A 19,585-nucleotide genomic window follows, 5' to 3' on the forward strand; every position below is an offset into this window, starting at 1 on the left:
AAATGGATTTTAGTACTTGAAATATGTAGGGCAACTGGCAAGTAAGTTACTATTATTATTGTTATTTTATTTTACTATTCTGAGAAAGTTGTGAATAGAAAAATAACCCAAAGAATTCATGTATTGAATTGATGACGTTCTTTCTTTGTGCTTAAGCAGGTCTGCATAGTTTACAACCGTCTCGGTTGGGCTTTAGCCTTGCACAAGTGAGTGTAAACAAGAGGGCTCTAATTTATTATAGACGTAGAAAAATGTGGCGAGAGTATAAAGGATGACCCATTTCAGCATTGGATATTTAGAACCCCCAAATCTCCTGTATAGAATGAAATGGATTCCGATTCTCTTTCTTCTGGCTGTCGCTGTGGTAAGTTGTTTCTACAGTTGCTCTTTGATGTCAAACTGTCTCCATTCATTCGAAATATTCTGTTGTTCAACTCCAACTACTACTAAGAAAGAAGGCGGCCTTGAAACCCCTATTAGTCGATGACGACCAACAAGAAACCAACGTCGACCGGTACCCATCTGTATAGGTTACTGATGGTGTCCAGTCTCACCACTTTATTGGTGACTACGGGAATCATGACAGGAGATGCCTATAAGTCACCAACATAGTCTTGCCAGTAAGAAAGAGAAATCCGGTTGGCATTCACCACCTTTACTTTAGAGACTGGTCAATGGTCATACGCCTCTGAATTGACGTAAGTAATGCAACGATTTTGATTAATATGCAAAGACCATTGTACTGCACTTGATGATGACATAACTTCTCTGGCTGACGACAGAAAGACGCATTGATTGTCCTGGGCAACAACCAACTAGATGGATATGTGATGTGTTGTCAATTCAAGTAATGATCTAACGCCACAACATATAATTGGCTGGCAAATTGCACTGATGGGATGGACTGACGGTATAGGCTTTCCACCATAATTCTTTGTTTTTATTGTTAATGTTCTGTATTTATTCCAAGGTGAACGCTGACCGTCCAACGCTGCTGGGCGTGCTGCTGGACAAGGTGCTAGACGAGCTGCTGGGCGAGATCCTGGACTAGATCCTGGACGAGATTCTGGAGGAATTTCAACTTGAATTTACAGCAGGGGTTGCCAATCTACCAGGGATGGACCGAAAAAAGAAAAAGTAAATGACATAATTGTTTTAGATTTAGGATAGGACTCGTAATCGTTTGAGTTTGAATTTCTTATTTCCTATTACCTCCAGGGCGCCTTTCAAAGGATCAGAAATGTCTTCACTTTGCCCCCGGATATCTTGCTTTGCGCCGTGTAGCACATTCTGTCCGCTGTTGTCCAAGGAGTTTGGAAAATTTGCCGCCAAGTGAAGTGGAGTGACACCGTTTTCATCAGCGACGTAGGGGTCAGCTCCCTTTGATAACAGGAAGCGAGCTGCAGTCTCGTTGGATGTTGCCAGTGCGAAATGAAGGACAGTCAATCCAAATTTGCCACCCTCATTGATGTCAACTTTGTCGCTTGCCAGAAGTAAGTCGAGAATTTCGTTTGCTTTTTCTTGCGTCGCTGACACTTGAAACGGAGTGAGACCTTTGTTGTTGCGTCTGCTGGGATCGGCTCCTATTTCCAGCAAACGTCTAACCCAATTCACGCTGTTGGCGCGTATTGCCGAAAAAAGAGATATCGAATTCTTCTTCTTTGATGATGTCATCCATTTCCAGTGAATTCTTGGCGTTCTCTATTCGATCCAGTTGTGGAAAAAGAATAATGACTTGGCTGATGGCCTTAACGAAAAGATGCTTGTCGTCTTGAAAACGACGAATACGTGCCGTGTCGATTTATTCTTCTTCCGGCTTTGGTTCGTTTCAAATTCAACGATTTTCCAATTCTTGTCGACGTTTTTTAAAATCTCCGGCATTTGAATTGTTTCAGCTTCTGCAGCTTCATCGAGCAAAAATCGAAAGAGCTCAGAGTCCGATATTTCGTGCTTATCTCCAACAGGTTTGTTATCAGCATCGGACACGTAGAGCAACTTTTGCCGGGGCTCGCCACCCAAATATTGCCCCATACCTGGAATACTTTTAATGATGGTTTTTCTTATTCACAGTCTCGATTCACCAATGTTTTTAAGTCAAAATTAGTTTTCCTTTATTCGCTGCTTCGACTTTTCGGTGGGCCAAGCGCACTGGTGTGTGATGTATCCGTTAGTGTTGAATCAACCGAAATGGACTGATTAGGCTATACGCGAATGAATTTTCTCACTTTTATCGCCAAGGGCCCCTCCCATTATAGCGCGCCACCTATGTGTGCATGGTCTCATTTGTCGTATCTTGTTTGTCCTTTGATAACATCATCCCCCGCCGTCAGCCCAATCTCTTCCAAATTCATTGGCTTTCGTTTGATTCAGTTCGATGAAGCATTGCACTGTCATATCTTTTTTGAATTCCTTTCTGAGCTTGAAATGCCATGGCAGGATTAGAGCGTCGGCGTAAAAACAAAACAAACACTGAAATTGCCAGCATATTATGCCGGCCTCCTCCTGTCGACCATGACCGGTTTTAGTTTTATTTGGGTTTTCGCCATCCTGTTTTACCGATCAAAGAAAAACGATAAGGCGTAGAGTAATAGGCTCGCCAAGAATTGGCCGTGTTTGTGCAGAGAAATAAACTTGTCGACTTTTCTTAATTAGGAAAAATCGTTCAAATGACCAACGATTTGTGCGGGTGCTTAATGGTGTAATAACTATTCTTCATTTTTATGTCTATTTTGTTTTCCCAGGTGCTTCCATGGGAATATCCACCTTTTCGGCTTTTCCCTTCCCATTCCCTGAAATGACGTGGGGGTGTTGGCCTGGGCATCCAAGCTGGATTAATGGATTTCATTGAACACTGCATCCTGGCACAATGACAGCTCCTCACCTTTCGTGCCAACTGTCAATGGCGGACAAAACTACATTTAGGTAAATCGAGTGGAGTAGCCTATATTATTCTGGAGGCGATCTGTTCGCTTGATTGCAAAGGAGGTTTATTCAATCCACTTAATTTCATTCGTTGATACGGGGGGGGGGGACTCACATTAAAGTGGCGCCTTGAAGGTGATCAATAAACAATTAATCGAGTAAAAAAAGGAAACGCCCTAGGGATCTTCCAGCTTTTCCCGGAGAATTTGTCAATTTGACATGGCGAACGGAACACCACCTTCTTTTGTTTCACTGTCAAGAACGACTTGCGTCTTCTGCTGCAACTGCAAGTGTGAGTCGGTCAGATATGTTAAGACAATCGCCTTTAAGATTCAATCATTTCATGGTTTGCAGTCAAGAAACTGTTTAATATGTAAGAATGGAAAACCCATGAACTGAAGAATTATGCCCAAAATTTTCCCTCTACCTCTGTTATATTGACCCATGGAGCTATTATGACTCATCACAAACTAGAGACACCATATATCCTTGGTAAGCTTATTCTTAAATTTCCAATGATGGTAAACATGTGATATATTCTTGAATATTATTCATCATTTAATGTCGGACTAACCTTTCAGCGAAATGTGGCAGAGAAGAAATTAAAGGAATCCAACACCAGGTGTGATGTGTAAGTTGAGAGGCTTATTAAGCAATTTTTACATTTTTTTAATTCAGTGAATGGAATTCCTCAACTTATCTAAGCAACATGGGTCTGACACTGTAATTGTAGAAGGGAAAAACTTGTTGAATAACAGTTTAAGTTTGGAGGATATTGAGTTTGGTAATGGTTGCTCGGCTGTGATGTGGTTGGTGCTCTCAGAATCTTGTCTTTTTGTTTCAGTCTGGATGGAACTCAACAAGGTAGTATCAGTATGTTGCTACACAAATTCTTTATTTTTAAAATGTACATTAGATTTTATTTTAAAGGTCCACTGAGTTTCTTTGGATTCAGGAGATAAATATTGACTATTCTGGAATCTGTATGTGTCAGTGTGTCACCTATCAACATGAAAATGAAAGAGGCAGAACCCTTGTTGACATCCAAGATTTCCCACCGGTATATGATTTTTCCTTTTTTGTTCATGTTAAACTAAATTCCATTTCTTCCCAGGCTTGTTCCTTGTATGATTAGATTAATGAAACACATAACCAATGAATAATTTGAGATAGAATCTGGGACTAGCTATCTGTTTCGTGGTAGTGTTTGTGTGCGACTCGGTGCGACTGACTGACTGACAGTCAGGACTGTTTGAAGGACAAAATGTAATCAGACTTTTCTCTTTTACTTTTATAATGTTGTTACTTCAACGCTTATAATTTTCAACCAGTAAGACACTCGGCGTTACTCACCGATAATGTTTGGTTGCGATTCATTTTATCATTTTCTGCTTTTAGATGGTTTTGCCAGACTGTATATCACGTCGCCATGACTGATTGGTACACAGATCGTGCTGGGAATTCAAGCGCCACTCTTGGAGAACAACTTCAAAGCAGACGATCGTTCGAGTAAAATTTGGTTAATAAAATTTTGGTAAAATTCTGTCATTGATGCGATGCAATTGGTTTTTTTGTATTTTTTTTTTTTTTTCAGGGTGATCAACAAAAGACTTGGAGGCCGAGCCTGAACTTAAGGGGTACTGTATTGCTCAGTCAAGTAAGGGACATTTTTTTTTCATATATTAGAATAGACGTGACTGAATTCTGTGCAAACTGGTAATGTTTAAATTTATCATTTAAATGCACATTTTCTTATCGCAGGTGTCATAGAACCTACCCTTTCACTAGTGGGAGAGCTGGAGAGCACCGTGGCCTCGAGGTTTTGTATTTTCTCTTTGTTTAAGTATCTGAGGTAAACAGGAACTATTTAAGTCCCCCCACTATTTTTAGGAGAGGGAGAAAAAAGAAATTCCAGTTCGAGATGCTGTGGATATATCCGTTATTGTCGTGTTAAAGGCCAATTAGCTTGCAGACTAGGCCATCACGATCATTTTAAATACCTGATAGTGCATTAAATTTGCTCTTCTTCAATTTTAGAAACGAAAACTTAAAATATTTTTTTCAAGTTCGAACATGCGATTCGATTCAAATTAAATTGAATTACTAAACATTTGCGATGAATTCTACTTACAAGTTTCTGTCAAGTACATTCTTGGAATAGGGTACGCTAGTCACTTCCCCTTCTTGGAATTAAGTTACACGAATAGGAATAAGCTAACCAACGCCCGCCTTTTTACTGTTCAAGAGTAGTTTGATGACGTCGGTTGATTCTGCGTTTTTCGTTCCCATGTCAGAAAAACCCTTTCATCCTTTGCCTTTCTTCGTGACAAGGGGGTGTTGTCTACCTTTGTCCGTTTGTCAACGAGCATCAGCTCGAGCGCTCTTTGTTTTTCTAAATAGTTCCTATAGTTCACTTCCGCTCGTTCTATTTGATTTTGTTTTGAAGTGCACGTAATCTGTGATCATCGATTGTCGCCGACAATCGATGCGTTATTCTTTATTAGAAACGCTTAAACAATGAACACTTGCTATTTTCGTTTTAGGTGCACAACGGCCCAGTTTACCACCCAGTGCCCGTACCTCACGCCAACGGAATTGCCTCCATTTTCGAACTGGACCCGACGACTTTGACCCGGGCCGACTCGCTGTACAGCAACATCGTTGGTCTGTCTCACGCACTTGTGCTTCGTTTTGTAGATTTCTGCTCCACATGCACGTTGACCGCGACCCGCAAGAGCCAGTCACGCCTGTCAAATACGCCCGCCTGTGGTCCGAGATCCCCAAAGCAAACAACTTTCTATCGCAGATTACGACAACAAACTGCCGGAGCACGAGAACAAAGAGGCCGTTTACCAGAAATTCAGATTGACCATGATTTTCGTCGAAGCAAGATTATCTCTGCAATGTGGTCCACAAAGCCTGGAGTCTCCAGTGCAAGGATCAAAACAAACTCACGTTCCAAGTCAGTTGTTTTTCAGTTTTTTATTTTCAATTCGACTCATAGATGGCGTCTAACTCGGGCTTTTTTCCCAATAGGTGGTGAAACTGGCGAGGGAACTCATTTATTTTGGATTCTACAGTTTCAGCGACTTGTTGTCACTTACTCGCACTTTGCTCAACATCCTGGACAGCGCGTCCAGCCCGGCCGATGCCGAATATTTTCACAGAAATAATCAAGGACAGCAGCAACAAACGTCAAATAGCAATAATCAAGAACTGGAAGCCCCTGATGGAGGAGGTGTGTTGCGGTCGTTGAGTGACATGGGCGCCGTCATGACTAGTTTAGCCCTGGGAACGGCCGGATTCGCCAAGTCTCCCATGCCGCTCTCTTTGCGCAAGAAACAGGCCGAATTCGGAAGTCCAGGTATCAATGGTGGAGGAGAGGACGAAAAGATGGTTGCCATAAAAAAGGAACCTTTAGACATACTGGACGAAGAAGGGCAAGGCCAGCCGGACTCTTTACTTATGTCACTGGACAATAACAACAGCATCATCCAGGATCACCCATTGCCTCCCAACAAGAAACCTGTAGTCAGGGGCCGATGCTCAGCTCCTCCGTCAACCAAGGATCGGCCATCGACCTGGACATTGGTCCTCCGCTGGATGAATCGCAAGCCATCAACTACAAGCAAATTCAGCAAATTCTTGCCAGGATGAATCGCTTTTGCGTTCAGCCCGTTCTCTCCACGACGTCATCTGTGGGCAGCGGAGGGGGGAGTGGTAGTGGCGGCAGCGTGAGTGGATCAGGAGGCGGATCGTTGGGTGGAGATTTAAGGCCTCGCAAACACGAGCAACGGCTCCTGAGAAACATGGGCGTTCACACGGTGGTGTTGGACCTGCTCCAAATTACGTACGACCGGAAGACGGAGGAACGACGAAGGAAGACGTGAGGATGAATGAGCTGATGCGCTTGGCTCACGAATTCCTGCAAAACTTTTGCCGCGGGAATCAACCCAATCAGGCTCTTCTTCATAAACACCTGGAACTTTTTCTCACTCCTGGGGTAAATTCATTTAACTTTTTAGGCTTTAAAATGTTTCAAATTTATTTGTTTTGTCATTTCAGTTACTGGAAGCTCAAACGGTTTGTGCCATCTTCCAAGACAATGCCCAACTGTGCAGCGTACTGAGCGACAAAGTGGTCCAGCATTTCGTTCACTGCATCGAGACTCACGGCCGTTACGTGGAATATCTCCACTTTTTGCAAACGATCGTGTGCCAATTCATCCGCAAGTGTCAAGACATGGTCATGCAAGAACTGGTTAACGTCGGGGAGGACGGAGCAAGGCCAGCAAAATATTTCGATCGTCGCGTCTGCAGTCGGCACATCTCAGTCGGGAATCTTCGCAGTCGCAGTTGAGCGTCCGCTTTGATCGGACAGTTATTGAGGGCCTGCAAGACATTGTCGTCTTGTTAGAGGCTCAACTGCATCCTTTGGTTCAAGCCGAGTCCTCCGTTATCGTCGATGTCCTTTACCGACCGCAATACCTTTTCCAGCCTGGCACGGAAGCACGGAAAAAGTGTGACAATGGCGGATCCATTCGCAGGTAAATTCGACTTGTATTTATGTTGACCCTTGATCTAACTTGGAATTTCTTTTTTATTGAAGGATGATTAAACACACCGAACGATTGCTGGAGGACAAGGAGGAAAAACTTTGTATCCAAGTTCTCAACACCTTACGTCAGATGATGAATTTCGATGTTCACAATGGCGAAAAGGTAATTATTTTATTGTGATTTGAAAGCAATAAAATTACCTTAATGAATCAATTATTATCAGGGAGACGCATTGGGGGAATATTTTAGTTCGCTACTTTGCCAAACCAGCCTCTCATAGTTCTAAGAAGACCGAGCTCAATGGCGGAAGCGCAATCTCTACCGCTGGAATTCATTCAACATTATCTGGTGGTACTGGTGGTGTTGGAGGCGGTGTGGGACAATCGTCATCGCTGACAACCCACGGACCTGGAGGGCGTCTCCTGTCGTGAGGTGAAATGTGTTTGCACGAGGTGCAAGTGTACCTGGACCGAGAAGGCACCTCTGATTTGGTGGCCGAATTGGTCATGAAGTCGTCGTTATCGCCCAACGTTTTCATGGAAGCGGTCCAGTTGGGCATCGCCCTGCTGGAATGCGGCAACCCCGTCATCCAGCGGAGTCTCTACACGAAATTGCAGTCGGCCGAGACGAGCGCCATCTTCTTCAAGGTGTTCCACGACAAAGTCAGAGAGTCGCAAGCGGAAATCCGGTCCACCATGTCGGTCAACACGACCGAAATGGCCTCGACGGGTAACAACAAGCTCCAGGACCATTTCCCATGAAATGAAGGATCATTTCCCGTACAATCGTGAAACCGGAGGGACAGCCGGGAGCAGCAACAGCGGCCCGATCCTTGAAAGCGATCTCCAGTTCAACAGCAGCGGACGAATGGCCCTGGGATCACGAGCTTATTCACCCGTTCAGTGCCGCCGATTCGCCAATTATTTGTTTGGCCGTTTGCGTCGAATTGGACTCCAACATCACCGCGATGAACCGAGACTCAGACGCAATTTTGTTGCCGGAAGAGACACCAGATATCCTATCCGGTAAAATTCTATTGAAATTGCTGTGGCTTCAATTTATTCCATTTTGTTTGGGTTTTTACAGGCAATTGAGTCTTTATCAGAGTGGTCCTAGTTCGCCCCCAGTTAATCCGGTTGAACAAATTGACCCGCAGCCGGGAACTTCTCGTGATTATTCCATGGAAATTGGTGGGTGTTGTAAACGTTATTACCTATCAGAACTTGAAAATTTAATTCTAATTTCTTGTGTTGTTTCTTTTAAATTTTGTCAAGATTTGGCATTCAATGAAGTGATGCCGAGTTTGGATCGTGGATCGAGTCAATCGGTCGGCTGGAGAAGATCTCGGTTCTCTCGGATGACTCGCCGCAACAATTCACACATCTCGCCCAGGAGCAACTCGCTACTTCACGCCCGCCATTTGGGAATCCAGCGAAGAAAACCCTCACTGCTCAACCGCATTTTCCACGGGCGTACCCTTCAAAACCAAATGAGATCCCTGTCGACTCACCATTCGACATCGGAAGCCACTGCTCCAGTCAATCTGGAAACTGGACAACGTTCCGGCGATCAGGTAACATTCTCTGATTATAATGAAATTGTCGTGGATTGATTTGTTATTTTTGCCATTTTTTCCAGTCACTTCGTCCTTTGATGGAGCGTCTAGAGTCGCATTTCCGACTTCAGCGTCAGACAATGGGCATATTGGCCCAGCTGAACGAAGCCGCTGTAGCCAACGGCATTGGCACAACTACCGATGGTTCCACGGCCGCCAGAGAAAGTTTGGTCGACGGCGGTGGTGCGTCCGCGGCCAGTTTTAGTGATAGCAGCGTATCATCCCGTGGCGGGCCGTGGGCCTCTAATGTCCTGCACAGCATCCGCCATTGGCGAGCCAGAAGAGATGCCTTTGAAAGAGCTCGTTCTTTCGAGTCAAGGTAAATTTGGTTTCGTTTTATGACTTCCTGACAAGTGAAATATTTTCACTTTTATTCGAAACAGATTATCCTCGGGCGGATGGATAGTAGCCTAAACATTGGATTTCCGCGACGTTATCGCCCATTTCGCCTTGTAGAAGATGAAGACAATTCCGATACAGACACTGGTAAAATTCGTCTCTGTTGGGACGAACATTTATCATTTTATCATTGATTTGACTGTTAATGTTCATGTTTTTAATTTACTGGCCCACTCTTTCAGATGTGACGGCCGAGTCCGCCGCAACGGCAGCGAATCTTGGCGACAGTCGAGTCCCATTCGTTCACCCCGAGGCGTTGAGCAGCGAATGAGGTAAACGAATGTTAATCGATTCATTGGGACAGCAGTTTTTAACCTGCCAATTATATTTGACAGGCTTTTGTGGAGAGAGTATTTGTCTCAGGTAGTTAATGTGCAGCTAAACAATATGGGTGACGACGGTGGAAGCAGCAACGCTCCCAGCTCTCAACAGCCAGGAGCGCCGGATAGCGGAGGCGACGACCAAGAACGAACTCGTTATCGTCTCTGGCTCTCGACCATGGTGGAAAGTCTCACCAGTTTCTTTTCCCAACAAGGAATCAATTCATCTGATTCGGTCGATGGGACTCCAGCACCTACTCCGCAACCACCAACAGCAACGACGACGACAACATCGGTAGCCGGAAGCAGTCAGGCCAAACCATTTCCAGGAATTCCACCCAGACCTGGAACTTCGGCCGTTCCCCAGTCATTCCCTTACGTTTCCCGTTTCTCCAACGCGATGAGAGACGAAGGATTCGTGGCTGCGGTAGAGGAAGGCCCCACTTCGCCGACTATTGGCAGACCCCGAAATGTTCCGCCACCTTGGAGGGTTTTCCCGCGTGTCGGACATGTCATGGGAGGAGGCGCTGGAGCTGCCGGAATTGCTTTCGGGGGAGCCGAACAAGGACCAGGGCAGCAGCTCTGGACTCTCCGCCGGAATGCGGAATCACAAGTGTCACTCAGCGCCCATCTGACGTACCGCATCCAGGCCTAGAATTTCTGCGCCAAAGACGGATGCATCCCCGACATCAGCGATTCTTACGCCAACATTGTCGTTCCCGAAAGCAAAATCCATAATGACGCAAGTGTCGATGTTTCAGCTGACGGCCGGTTCCTCGTTACGCTCGTCCCTTGCACTTCACTCACTGGAGCTCTCATTAGTACTAACAAAACAGAATTTTAATTTGTTATTATTGAATTGAATTCATTATATTTTTTGTATTTTTTACCAGGTCTGCATAGTTTAGAACCGTCTCGGTTGGGCTTGTGCCTTGTACAAGTAAATGTCGACCAGTTTGTCGTGTCCGTCAGCATCTTCCCCATGGATAATATTGCTGATCGTTGCGGGTAACGCGCTGAATGCTGACGAGATTCCGCCCGGAAACCGGATGGATGATGGACAGTTGGAGAAAAAACAGAAACACGCAGAGCGCCAAGCTATTTTTCAACTGCATTAAATAAATGTGGTAAATAATATAGAATGTTATTTTCAAATTTTGTTTCAAACTTACGTTCAGAAAATTCATCGTGAAATGCTTTTGGTTATTTAGTTAGTAGATGCTAGACGGGCTGACTGAATGTGACTAAGGACAAAGTAGCAGCAGGTTTATATAGTACAGTACTGGGGTTCGTTTTCTTCTTCTATTCCCCACTTTCCCATTAGCAGAAGAGCGCCACCGCACATTTTGAGAAGCCATTAAAGAAATTTGAGATGCCAATATAGTTTCCGTTGTGTGCTCGTAACACCGTTGGACTTGTATATAGTTGAACGACATACCGGCAACGAAAGGGAAAACCAAAAGCGCCAGCCTGGGTGATGTAATTTAAATGTTAGCCTCCAGCACCAGAAAAAGAACGGTATACAAGCGGCAGAAGATTAGCGAACACGATTTCTTTTCTTCTGCACAGCTGACACAATGACTCGTTTTTCCTTTTTTATGACAATAACAACATATTTCCACGAGGCTTTTTTCTTTTTTAAACTTAACGAATTTATACTTCCTTTTTGGTACAATATCATCCAAAGTTTGTGTTAGCTGTGAGAGTCTTATCGACGATTTGGCCCCTTCTAAACTTTTCTCTGGGTGGATTAGAGTGTAGTAGTACTAGTGCATCCGATGTCTTAAAATGTTAGCGGGGAAAAAAACTTCCATTTAAAAAATCTTGCAACATGGAAGTGATTTTTCTTTTTAAAATATAGAAGAGTGAAAGTCGCTGAATAAATTACGTAACGATTTCTCTCCACTGGAATGAGCGAATTTATTATTTTTTAAACTAACGGTCCGAAACCTACTTGCGTGCTCTATTACGTTGTATTTATCTTATTCTTGCCAAAAAGTTGGCACATGCCATGATATTCGCTCGTTCTGCGCTTTATGACCGCGTCTACCTCATTTCGAGTTTTATGTGAGCGTCTGCTCTGGTTCGTTCAAACCCCAAGTTGCAAATAGACTGCCCCGCTTCACAACGTTTATTTTTGTAAAATCACGAGCCGCTATACAAGTGCATTTTAATTTCATTTCGATTGGTATAAGTTATTATTTAGATTTTTCTATTCAGAAGGCTACCGGTGTTTTGTTAGTTTAGGCTATATACTGACGTGAACTGTTAGACGCATAATTATATAAGACTAGGTGACAGGTGAAAGTTTGAGTGTTTATGAGATCGTTTCATGTTGACTCCTGAAATTACAAAGAGCTATATACTACCCCGTTTATCACAGGCCAAACATTGTGATTAGTCAACACAATCAACAAAGGGAAATATGGTTGAGTATGGAATATGATCTCCATTAAAGAAACTTTCACATGTCACATATGCAATATTATTGAAGGAGAAAGTCGCTGTACAGGGCTAAATGTTCACGGGATGGCTAGAAAGAAAAAAGCTCAGTCATTTTAATGACTGCATAATAAAGGTATACGTTTTCAAACGGGACTCCATCTACCCAAAAGCGGTCAGTCGTTTTATCAGTGCATAAGGGAGAAAGATTTTGGTACTCTTTGAATTTTCACTCTTTTCTTTATCGTACGGCGACTCTGTTGTGTGTCTGGGCCTTTCAAGAAACTACAAAAAAAAACAACTTGAAATGAAAAGAAGCTGTTAGAGAGTAACGATGCTGAAATCTGTTTTATTGTTGTGTTATAGAAAGATCCGAGCCATTGTCGTGACTGAATGTAGATTGCGACAATGTATAGAAAATAAAATGGATATGACGAGATATGTGTTGACTGTGGAGAAATTGCCTTGGTAAGTGGAGGAATTTGGAGCAATCAAGTTTAGTCAACAGCAGGAAAGCAGCAGCTCATTCACTGTGACGAAAATTGGAGACAGACATCCACGGAACTGAGAAAATGACCGCAAATAGGAAAATACCGTAGTACTGGTCTAGTTGTTATTTTTACCAAACCCCACAAGAGTTGAAGAATCTGAGCATTATGTCTACGTACGTGGTAAACAAAGTATAACAAATTATGAATATTTTTAAATAAAGCTTGTGAACAACTTTCTCATAAATTTGCGTGAAAGAGCCACCAAGAAATTCATTGAGTTGTATGTAAGTTGTTAGTTGTCTTGTCTTCTGGCTGTTCAATCTTGAATTTCAGACTGAATCGAAAAATTTAAAACTGAATTAATACTATAGTACTAGATAAATATTAAATAACTAATTATCTGTGTATTTTCTTAAAACTAGTTCGGAAATAATTATGAATATGATTAATGATTTTATCAAAATAATCTCTGAAATAATTAAATACCTTAAAAATTCCGTTATGTGGCAACCGTGCCAAATAGCAAATGCACGCTAGACGTCACGGTCACGCTAAGAAAAATTTTTCACTCAGGATATGCAATCGGATTCAGGAATCTCAATCTCAATCTGGGATTAGGGAAAATAAGTAACGCCCATTGTTAAAGATTATTATTTTGTCTTTAATCTGTCTTTGAAGTTCGTTCCACTCTGACGTTTACATATTACATCGTTAAAGTTACTACAGTTACAGCAAAGGTAAAAATTTTATATAATGAATATATTAACATTAGAAACTAGCTTCTAAATTTTAATCATAAATACTGAAAAAAATTATCAATAACTTTAAATTTGAATAGTTCCTGAAAAATCCACAATGCCACAGTTGATTGGAGTGAAATCACTGTCCCAAACATGTCTTGATTTTGTTGTAAACAACATGGCTGTGCTGTGCGAGAAGCCAACAAGTAATATTCCTACTACTATTAGCAATCAATCAAGCCACAGCCCTTTTGATCAATTACGTAAGTTGCCAACCATTCAAGAAGTCATTACTGAGAGGTGACCAGCGACACCAACGTCCTCCAACGTACTAAAAAAAAGTGTCAGATCTTGGTTTTTAACAGAAATATAAAAATATAATATCTTACTATACAATTATCTTCCTCTGACAAATCTCCCAGATCCAGGGTCTGTAGTTGTGGAGCTAATAGCAAACCAAGAAACTGTTTCAAACATTTTTTGGTTTGAAGAGCACTGATTATTTCCTCCAAGAGCTTTGATGCTAATAAACAAAAATTTTAAATTAAAAAAAAACTATTGTAATGTTAATTCACAGCATATGGCAAAGCCATTGACAAGTTCTCACACTTGTTGATGCGTTTACCATACGCACCTTCTTAATTACTTTAACAGGCATGGCTACCATCAGACAAGCCATCGCTCATCATCCCGTATATAAATCGGACATTCGATCTATTTGAGGGTTCGTTGTATACGGTCACTCGCTTGTGCTTGTAATCGTGTTACAGTTGTCTTGGTTGGTTCTCAATACACCTTTAACCGCACCTCTCGTGTTTGACTCCTGTGACTCATCATCACAAATTGGTGAACGTGCCAGTTTGGACTTCAAGACCTGCCGTGAGTCAACGAGAAGGAACATCGCCCCCAGCTGCCACACCACCTTGGACCAGACGACAGGACGACCAGACGACCAGACAACCCACAACGAGATCATCTACATCGAGGAAGGAAACATCAATTTTCTCAAAACTGTAAGTGAATGACGAATCCTCAAACAACAATTAGCGACACTTCGTTTACAGCTATTAATGAGTCTTTAATTGATGAGATAGACCTAGAAGAAGACGCGTACGTAAATTCCTTAGCTGATAGTGTACTAAAAGTTAGAAACAATTTTGTTACCCATTGGTCAAATTTAATAAGTCTTTGTAAAAGTACTATAGATGAAACCTCAGATAAACGCTTAACACGAAGTAGTTATATTGCAAAAAGAAAGGAAGTCACAGGTCAAGTTTATCATTTTTTGAAACAGTATACATTTGAATTGCATAAGAAGGAGTTTGGAAGTTCAGTCTATCTTACCGGCGAGGCTAAAGAAAAAGTTTTAGAAAAATTAGGGACATATTTCGTAGAATTAAAAGCAGACCCCAATAAATTTAACCCTTTGTTACCAAATGTTAGAGAAGCTCATAATCGAGAAGTAGATTTTCGGAATAAAGCATTTAAAATATTTAAGAGGGAACTTCTTTTCAAACAATTAGCATTAGATGAGTATGCAAAGAATCTTGAACAAGACGTAGCGAACGAAACGAAAAAGACTGAAAAAGAAGTAGATAAAGTAAGGAGGGAATTTTCAAAGAAAGTAGCCGATTCTTATCTAGAAAACACCCGTTTAACAGCAGAAGTAGAGACATTAACCCGAACAAATTTTAAACAAGCAACTTTAATAGCAGATTTTAATAATAGACCCAAAGAAAGTCAGGCAAGCGATGAGAGTAAAACATTTTTGACAGAATACGAGACAGCTAAAACCGATCTAGAAAAAGCTAAGAGCGAAATCATAGGACAGAACGACTGCATAAATGATTTAAGGAATTCTCTATCACAACTTAAGGAAGATACTGAAGATAAAATAAAACAACTAAACCATAGCTACAATCTATTAGACAACGCACACGAAGCTTTGAAGAACGCAAGTAAATTAACAGAAGACGACGTAACAGCACTTACAAATAAAAACCAAGAACTATCTCAGAAGCTAGACACATTGCAAATTGAAGCCAACTCCAAAGAAGCAAGCATAAAACTTTTGAAAACAACCAAACGAGACTTGTCCAATAAAATCTCTGACCTCGAACAAGAACTTAAAGCTAAAGATTTATACATTCAAAAACATTTGAACTCAACTCTAGTAGCAGATACGCAAACCCATTCAAAGCCCACCCAAACAACTAATATAATAACCATGACATTAGGCAATGGAAACGAAGATGCACCAATTACTAAGAGCCATTTACGTGAATTATATTCACAGGACGAACGTAAATCTATCCCGATTTTTAAAGGCAAAAGAGGAGAGCAGTTAGTTAATAATTGGTTAAAAGATGCGGAAAGAGTCGCACAAAGCGCAGGGTGGGAGAAGAAAGATAAAATTAAATATTTTTCAGATAGACTAAGAGGAGATGCTGCGGATTGGCATAGTGATTATATGGAAAGAGCACAAGATGAGGAAGATTACGATGCATGGGAAAAAGCTTTAATAAATAGATTTCTTACAGAAACAGAGTTAGAAAATTTAAGGAAACAATTAAACGAGCTTCGGCAGACCCCCGATCAAAGCACACAGACTTTCGTTAGTAGAATTAATCAGTTATATGACATCATTCACGGAAAAGAAATTACATTAGGTGACAAAGCGACGAACGAAGCTAGGGCATTAGCAATATCTCTGAGTCAAATGAGAGGCGAAGCTAAACAAAAAATTCTTTTAAAGGGTCTCTTGCCTAAAATATTGAAAGTAGTTTGGAGCCGCATGGATGTTGATAGTGCTTACGAAGACGTATGCGAAATCGCCTACGCCGCGGAAACTTTAGTTAATAGAATGGAACAGAATGAAGATAAGAGTTTAAAGGCCACTATAGCAGGTATCTCTGCACACGATAACGAGCAAGATATAGAGATCTTGCGGCAGAAAACAAAGATTGTTCATTTAGAGAAACAGTTAGCCGGTCTAACTATCGGAAAAAATGCTCCACAGGAAAACAACGAGATTGATTTTCCCTCAATAGCAGTTGCCGACGCCTTTAACAGACACAGATCACCTTCCGGCGATCGTAGACGGTCCAATTCGGAAAATCGGATCCGTTTTCAGCAACCCCCAAGCCGCCAACACAGCGCGGATAGAAATATTCCTCGATCTAGAGGTACGAATAATCAACACCATGGATCACGTAGTTCTAGTGGTAACAGATATAATGATACACTAGATAACCGTCCGAGAAGAGAGCCAACTCCACCACCACAAAATTATTCAAACAGATCACAAGGACAATTTCAGCGTCCCCAAAATTTTAATCCTATGTTTAATCCTCGTCGTAGATTTCAGAATTTAAGTGAATATCCTCAGCATTTTCGAAACCAAACGTTTCGTGCCCATCAGGTACCGCGCCAGAATAACTTCGTTACCTCAGGTCCCCCTGGAGCTAGGCCACAGCATAACGCTTGGTATAACCCAGCCCAAGGATTTAGAAATAAGAGACATATAGAGTGTTATGCTTGTGGAAAGCGAGGCCACTACGCGCGAGAATGTCGCAGCGTGCCCCCGCCCCCGTCAACAGAACAGCAGTAGGTTTATCGAGTAACAGTGTTGTAAATATAAATATACCCGTAATATGTAGCGTTACGCAGTTAATGCGTATACCAGTGAGTTTTTCTGGTCTAAAGACACAAGCTTTAGTAGATACAGGTGCCTCAGCTAGTTTCCTTGCACATCGACTACTTATAAATGTACCCTATGGAGAAGTTAAAGAAATAAATACCGCCAACATTAGCACGCAGCTTTTTAGAACAGTATCAGGAGAGTTAGTCAAACCACGAGGATGCTACGAGCTAAATATTAAACTAGCTCGTAGACACTCGTTTAAACACCCATTTTATGTAATGTCAGAGTTAGAAGAAGGATGTATTTTAGGTTACGATTTTTTAGCAGCTAACGAAATAATAATAAACCCTAGCGAACGATCGATTAGCTATAAACAAGACAATGAGTTAAAGAAACTTATAATACCGCCATTACAGATTAACTCAATTAGCATAGTTGATCCACCCCAATTTAATTTAGAAGGCATACCAACAACACACAGAGAAAATTTAAAGAACCTTTTAATTTCAAATTTTTCGCTTTTTACTGAGAATTTAAATGAGCTAGGAAAAGCAAAATCAGTCAAGCACCTTATACGTACAACCAAGCTTCCGAACGTTATGCCTATGAGGAGAACGCCTGAAAGGCTACGACTTGTTGTAAAAAAACAAATAGAAGACATGTTAAAACATAATATAATTAGGCCCAGTACAAGCCCTTTTGCATCACCTATTCTTTTAGTAGCTAAAAAGGAAGAAGGACAGATGAGATTTTGCGTGGATTATCGTGAGTTAAACAGTGTAACCATAAAAGACAGGTACCCCATACCAAACATTCAGCTAATTATTGATAGTCTACACGGTGCCAGGTATTTCTCGACTCTGGATTTGCTCAGTGGATACTGGCAAATCGAGATCGAAGAAAAACATAAATATAAAACAGCTTTTATTTGTGAGTATGGCTTGTATGAATTTAACTGTATGCCATTTGGTTTGTGCAACGCACCAGGCACATTCCAAAGAGAAATGAACAATGTATTAAAGGACGTGCTGTACGAATTTACACTTGTTTACCTTGACGACATCATCGTTTTCAGTAAAACGCTTGATGACCACATAAAACATTTGAAAATTATTTTTAAGCTTCTGGCAAACGAAGGATTAAAATTAAAATTAAGTAAGTGCGATTTTTTCAAAACAAAAATTAAATACTTAGGTCACGTGATTACAGTAAATGGTTTTCATCCAGACAATAAGAAGATTACTTCAATTCTAAACTACCCCGAACCACAAAACGTAAAGCAACTACTCTCGTTTTTAGGATTAGTTAATTATTATCGAAAATTCGTTCGAAGTTACGCAGAGATAGCGCATTATTTAACAGAACTGACAAAGAAGTCATCGACTTGGATTTGGGAAGAAAACGAAAGGGACGCCTTTCGACGTATCAAGAATTCGCTAACCAACAATCCACTCTTAAGGTATCCCGATTTCACCCGGGAATTCTTGGTATACACAGATGCCTCAGGATACGGGATTGGAGCTGTGTTAGCACAGATACAGAACATACCCCCCTCAGAATCAGATCCAACACAGGCCCACGGAGAACAGGAAGTAGTTATAGCTTATGCGTCAAGACATTTAAACGAAAGAGAACGAAATTGGAATGTATCAGAAAAAGAATGTTTAGCGATTGTTTATGCATTAGAGCAGTTTAGACCATACTTATACGGAAGAAGTTTTAAAGTATACACAGATCACAAACCATTGGAGACATTAATGAAGAAGAAAGATCCGCATGGCAGATTAGCTCGTTGGTCGTATGAAATGCAATCATACGATATGATAGTCCTACATCGTCCTGGCCAGGAAAATCAAAATGCCGATGCATTAAGTAGGACTCCATTACCATCAATAGGATCGATAATATTAGTAAAAGAAGAAAAGGTTCAAAGTGATATAATATTAGCACAGAGAATTGATAATTATTGTAAAGAAATAATACAGAAACTAGAAGAAAGCAATAAGAAAGAATATAATGAATTCCGTTTCAATAATGAAGGCATTTTAATAACAAATGAAGGAAAAATAGTTGTGCCTAAAGAGAAAATTAATGAAATTTTAGAATTGAATCATGATCATATTTTAGCAGGGCATTTAGGGATAGCAAAGACGCTAGCGTGAGTAAAACGCCAATTCGTTTGGCCCGGACTAGGCAAAGACGTTACTGAATATGTAAACAATTGTATTGCATGTGCAAAACGTAAGGCCTATGGGTCGACTAAAGCCCCACTTAAGCCATTGCCTTTAGTAGCAAACATTTGGGAACAAGTCGCAATGGACATAGTAGGGCCGGTTACGGAAAGTAGTGAAGGAAACAAATATATTTTAGTTTTGTCTGATTACGCAAGTAGATATGTAATGACCATACCAATGAAAGACCAGAAAGCGCATACGATAGCAGAACATTTAGTGAA

General features: G+C 41.3%; 2 protein-coding genes and 1 long non-coding RNA gene across 10 annotated transcripts; 1 reads left to right on the forward strand and 2 right to left on the reverse strand.

The window, feature by feature from the left end:
- Positions 1 to 989: 989 nt before the first annotated feature.
- On the reverse strand, positions 990 to 2,263 carry LOC124329392 (transient receptor potential cation channel subfamily A member 1-like). The gene is made up of 2 exons (XM_046788472.1): positions 1,213 to 2,263; positions 990 to 1,108 (listed from the first exon to the last, which is right to left on the reverse strand). Exons 1-2 carry the CDS (start codon positions 1,672 to 1,674, stop codon positions 1,019 to 1,021), a joined length of 552 nt encoding a protein of 183 aa, XP_046644428.1. The 5' UTR covers positions 1,675 to 2,263; the 3' UTR covers positions 990 to 1,018.
- On the forward strand, positions 1,394 to 10,088 carry LOC124329387. Of its 8 annotated transcripts, none has more exons than XM_046788463.1 (21): positions 1,394 to 1,493; positions 2,742 to 3,214; positions 3,277 to 3,414; positions 3,504 to 3,786; positions 3,853 to 3,982; positions 4,037 to 4,188; positions 4,321 to 4,431; positions 4,517 to 4,579; positions 4,684 to 4,741; positions 5,466 to 5,586; positions 5,729 to 5,884; positions 5,959 to 6,925; positions 6,988 to 7,468; positions 7,531 to 7,642; positions 7,704 to 8,505; positions 8,567 to 8,670; positions 8,755 to 9,053; positions 9,119 to 9,414; positions 9,479 to 9,581; positions 9,677 to 9,766; positions 9,830 to 10,088. In XM_046788463.1, exons 15-19 carry the CDS (start codon positions 8,243 to 8,245, stop codon positions 9,507 to 9,509), a joined length of 993 nt encoding a protein of 330 aa, XP_046644419.1. In that variant the 5' UTR covers positions 1,394 to 1,493; positions 2,742 to 3,214; positions 3,277 to 3,414; positions 3,504 to 3,786; positions 3,853 to 3,982; positions 4,037 to 4,188; positions 4,321 to 4,431; positions 4,517 to 4,579; positions 4,684 to 4,741; positions 5,466 to 5,586; positions 5,729 to 5,884; positions 5,959 to 6,925; positions 6,988 to 7,468; positions 7,531 to 7,642; positions 7,704 to 8,242; the 3' UTR covers positions 9,510 to 9,581; positions 9,677 to 9,766; positions 9,830 to 10,088. The 8 variants fall into 8 exon arrangements, with proteins under 8 accessions (XP_046644419.1, XP_046644416.1, XP_046644414.1 ...); XM_046788460.1 differs by having other exon boundaries at positions 3,504 to 3,553; positions 3,656 to 3,786; positions 5,466 to 5,884; XM_046788458.1 differs by having other exon boundaries at positions 3,504 to 3,544; positions 3,601 to 3,786; positions 5,466 to 5,884.
- A 711-nt stretch (positions 10,089 to 10,799) lies between these two features.
- On the reverse strand, positions 10,800 to 13,320 carry LOC124329400. Its single transcript, XR_006916779.1, has 3 exons — positions 13,234 to 13,320; positions 10,987 to 11,284; positions 10,800 to 10,923 (listed from the first exon to the last, which is right to left on the reverse strand). It is a non-coding gene; the product is annotated as an uncharacterized LOC124329400 (long non-coding RNA).
- Between the last annotated feature and the right edge of the window lie 6,265 nt (positions 13,321 to 19,585).

Source organism: Daphnia pulicaria, chromosome 3 (genome assembly GCF_021234035.1).
Source record: "Daphnia pulicaria isolate SC F1-1A chromosome 3, SC_F0-13Bv2, whole genome shotgun sequence".
Lineage (NCBI taxonomy): Eukaryota > Metazoa > Arthropoda > Branchiopoda > Diplostraca > Daphniidae > Daphnia > Daphnia pulicaria.

Coding starts and splice junctions, on each gene's coding strand:
- LOC124329387 (XM_046788461.1), top strand. CDS start 8,243: ATGAAGGATCATTTCCCGTACAATCGTGAAACCGGAGGGACAGCCGGG. Junction 8,506..8,566: donor GACACCAGATATCCTATCCG/GTAAAATTCTAT, acceptor GGGTTTTTACAG/GCAATTGAGTCTTTATCAGA. Junction 9,054..9,118: donor GACAACGTTCCGGCGATCAG/GTAACATTCTCT, acceptor CATTTTTTCCAG/TCACTTCGTCCTTTGATGGA.
- LOC124329392 (XM_046788472.1), bottom strand. CDS start 1,674: ATGACATCATCAAAGAAGAAGAATTCGATATCTCTTTTTTCGGCAATA. Junction 1,109..1,212: donor CTTTGAAAGGCGCCCTGGAG/GTAATAGGAAAT, acceptor CATCCCTGGTAG/ATTGGCAACCCCTGCTGTAA.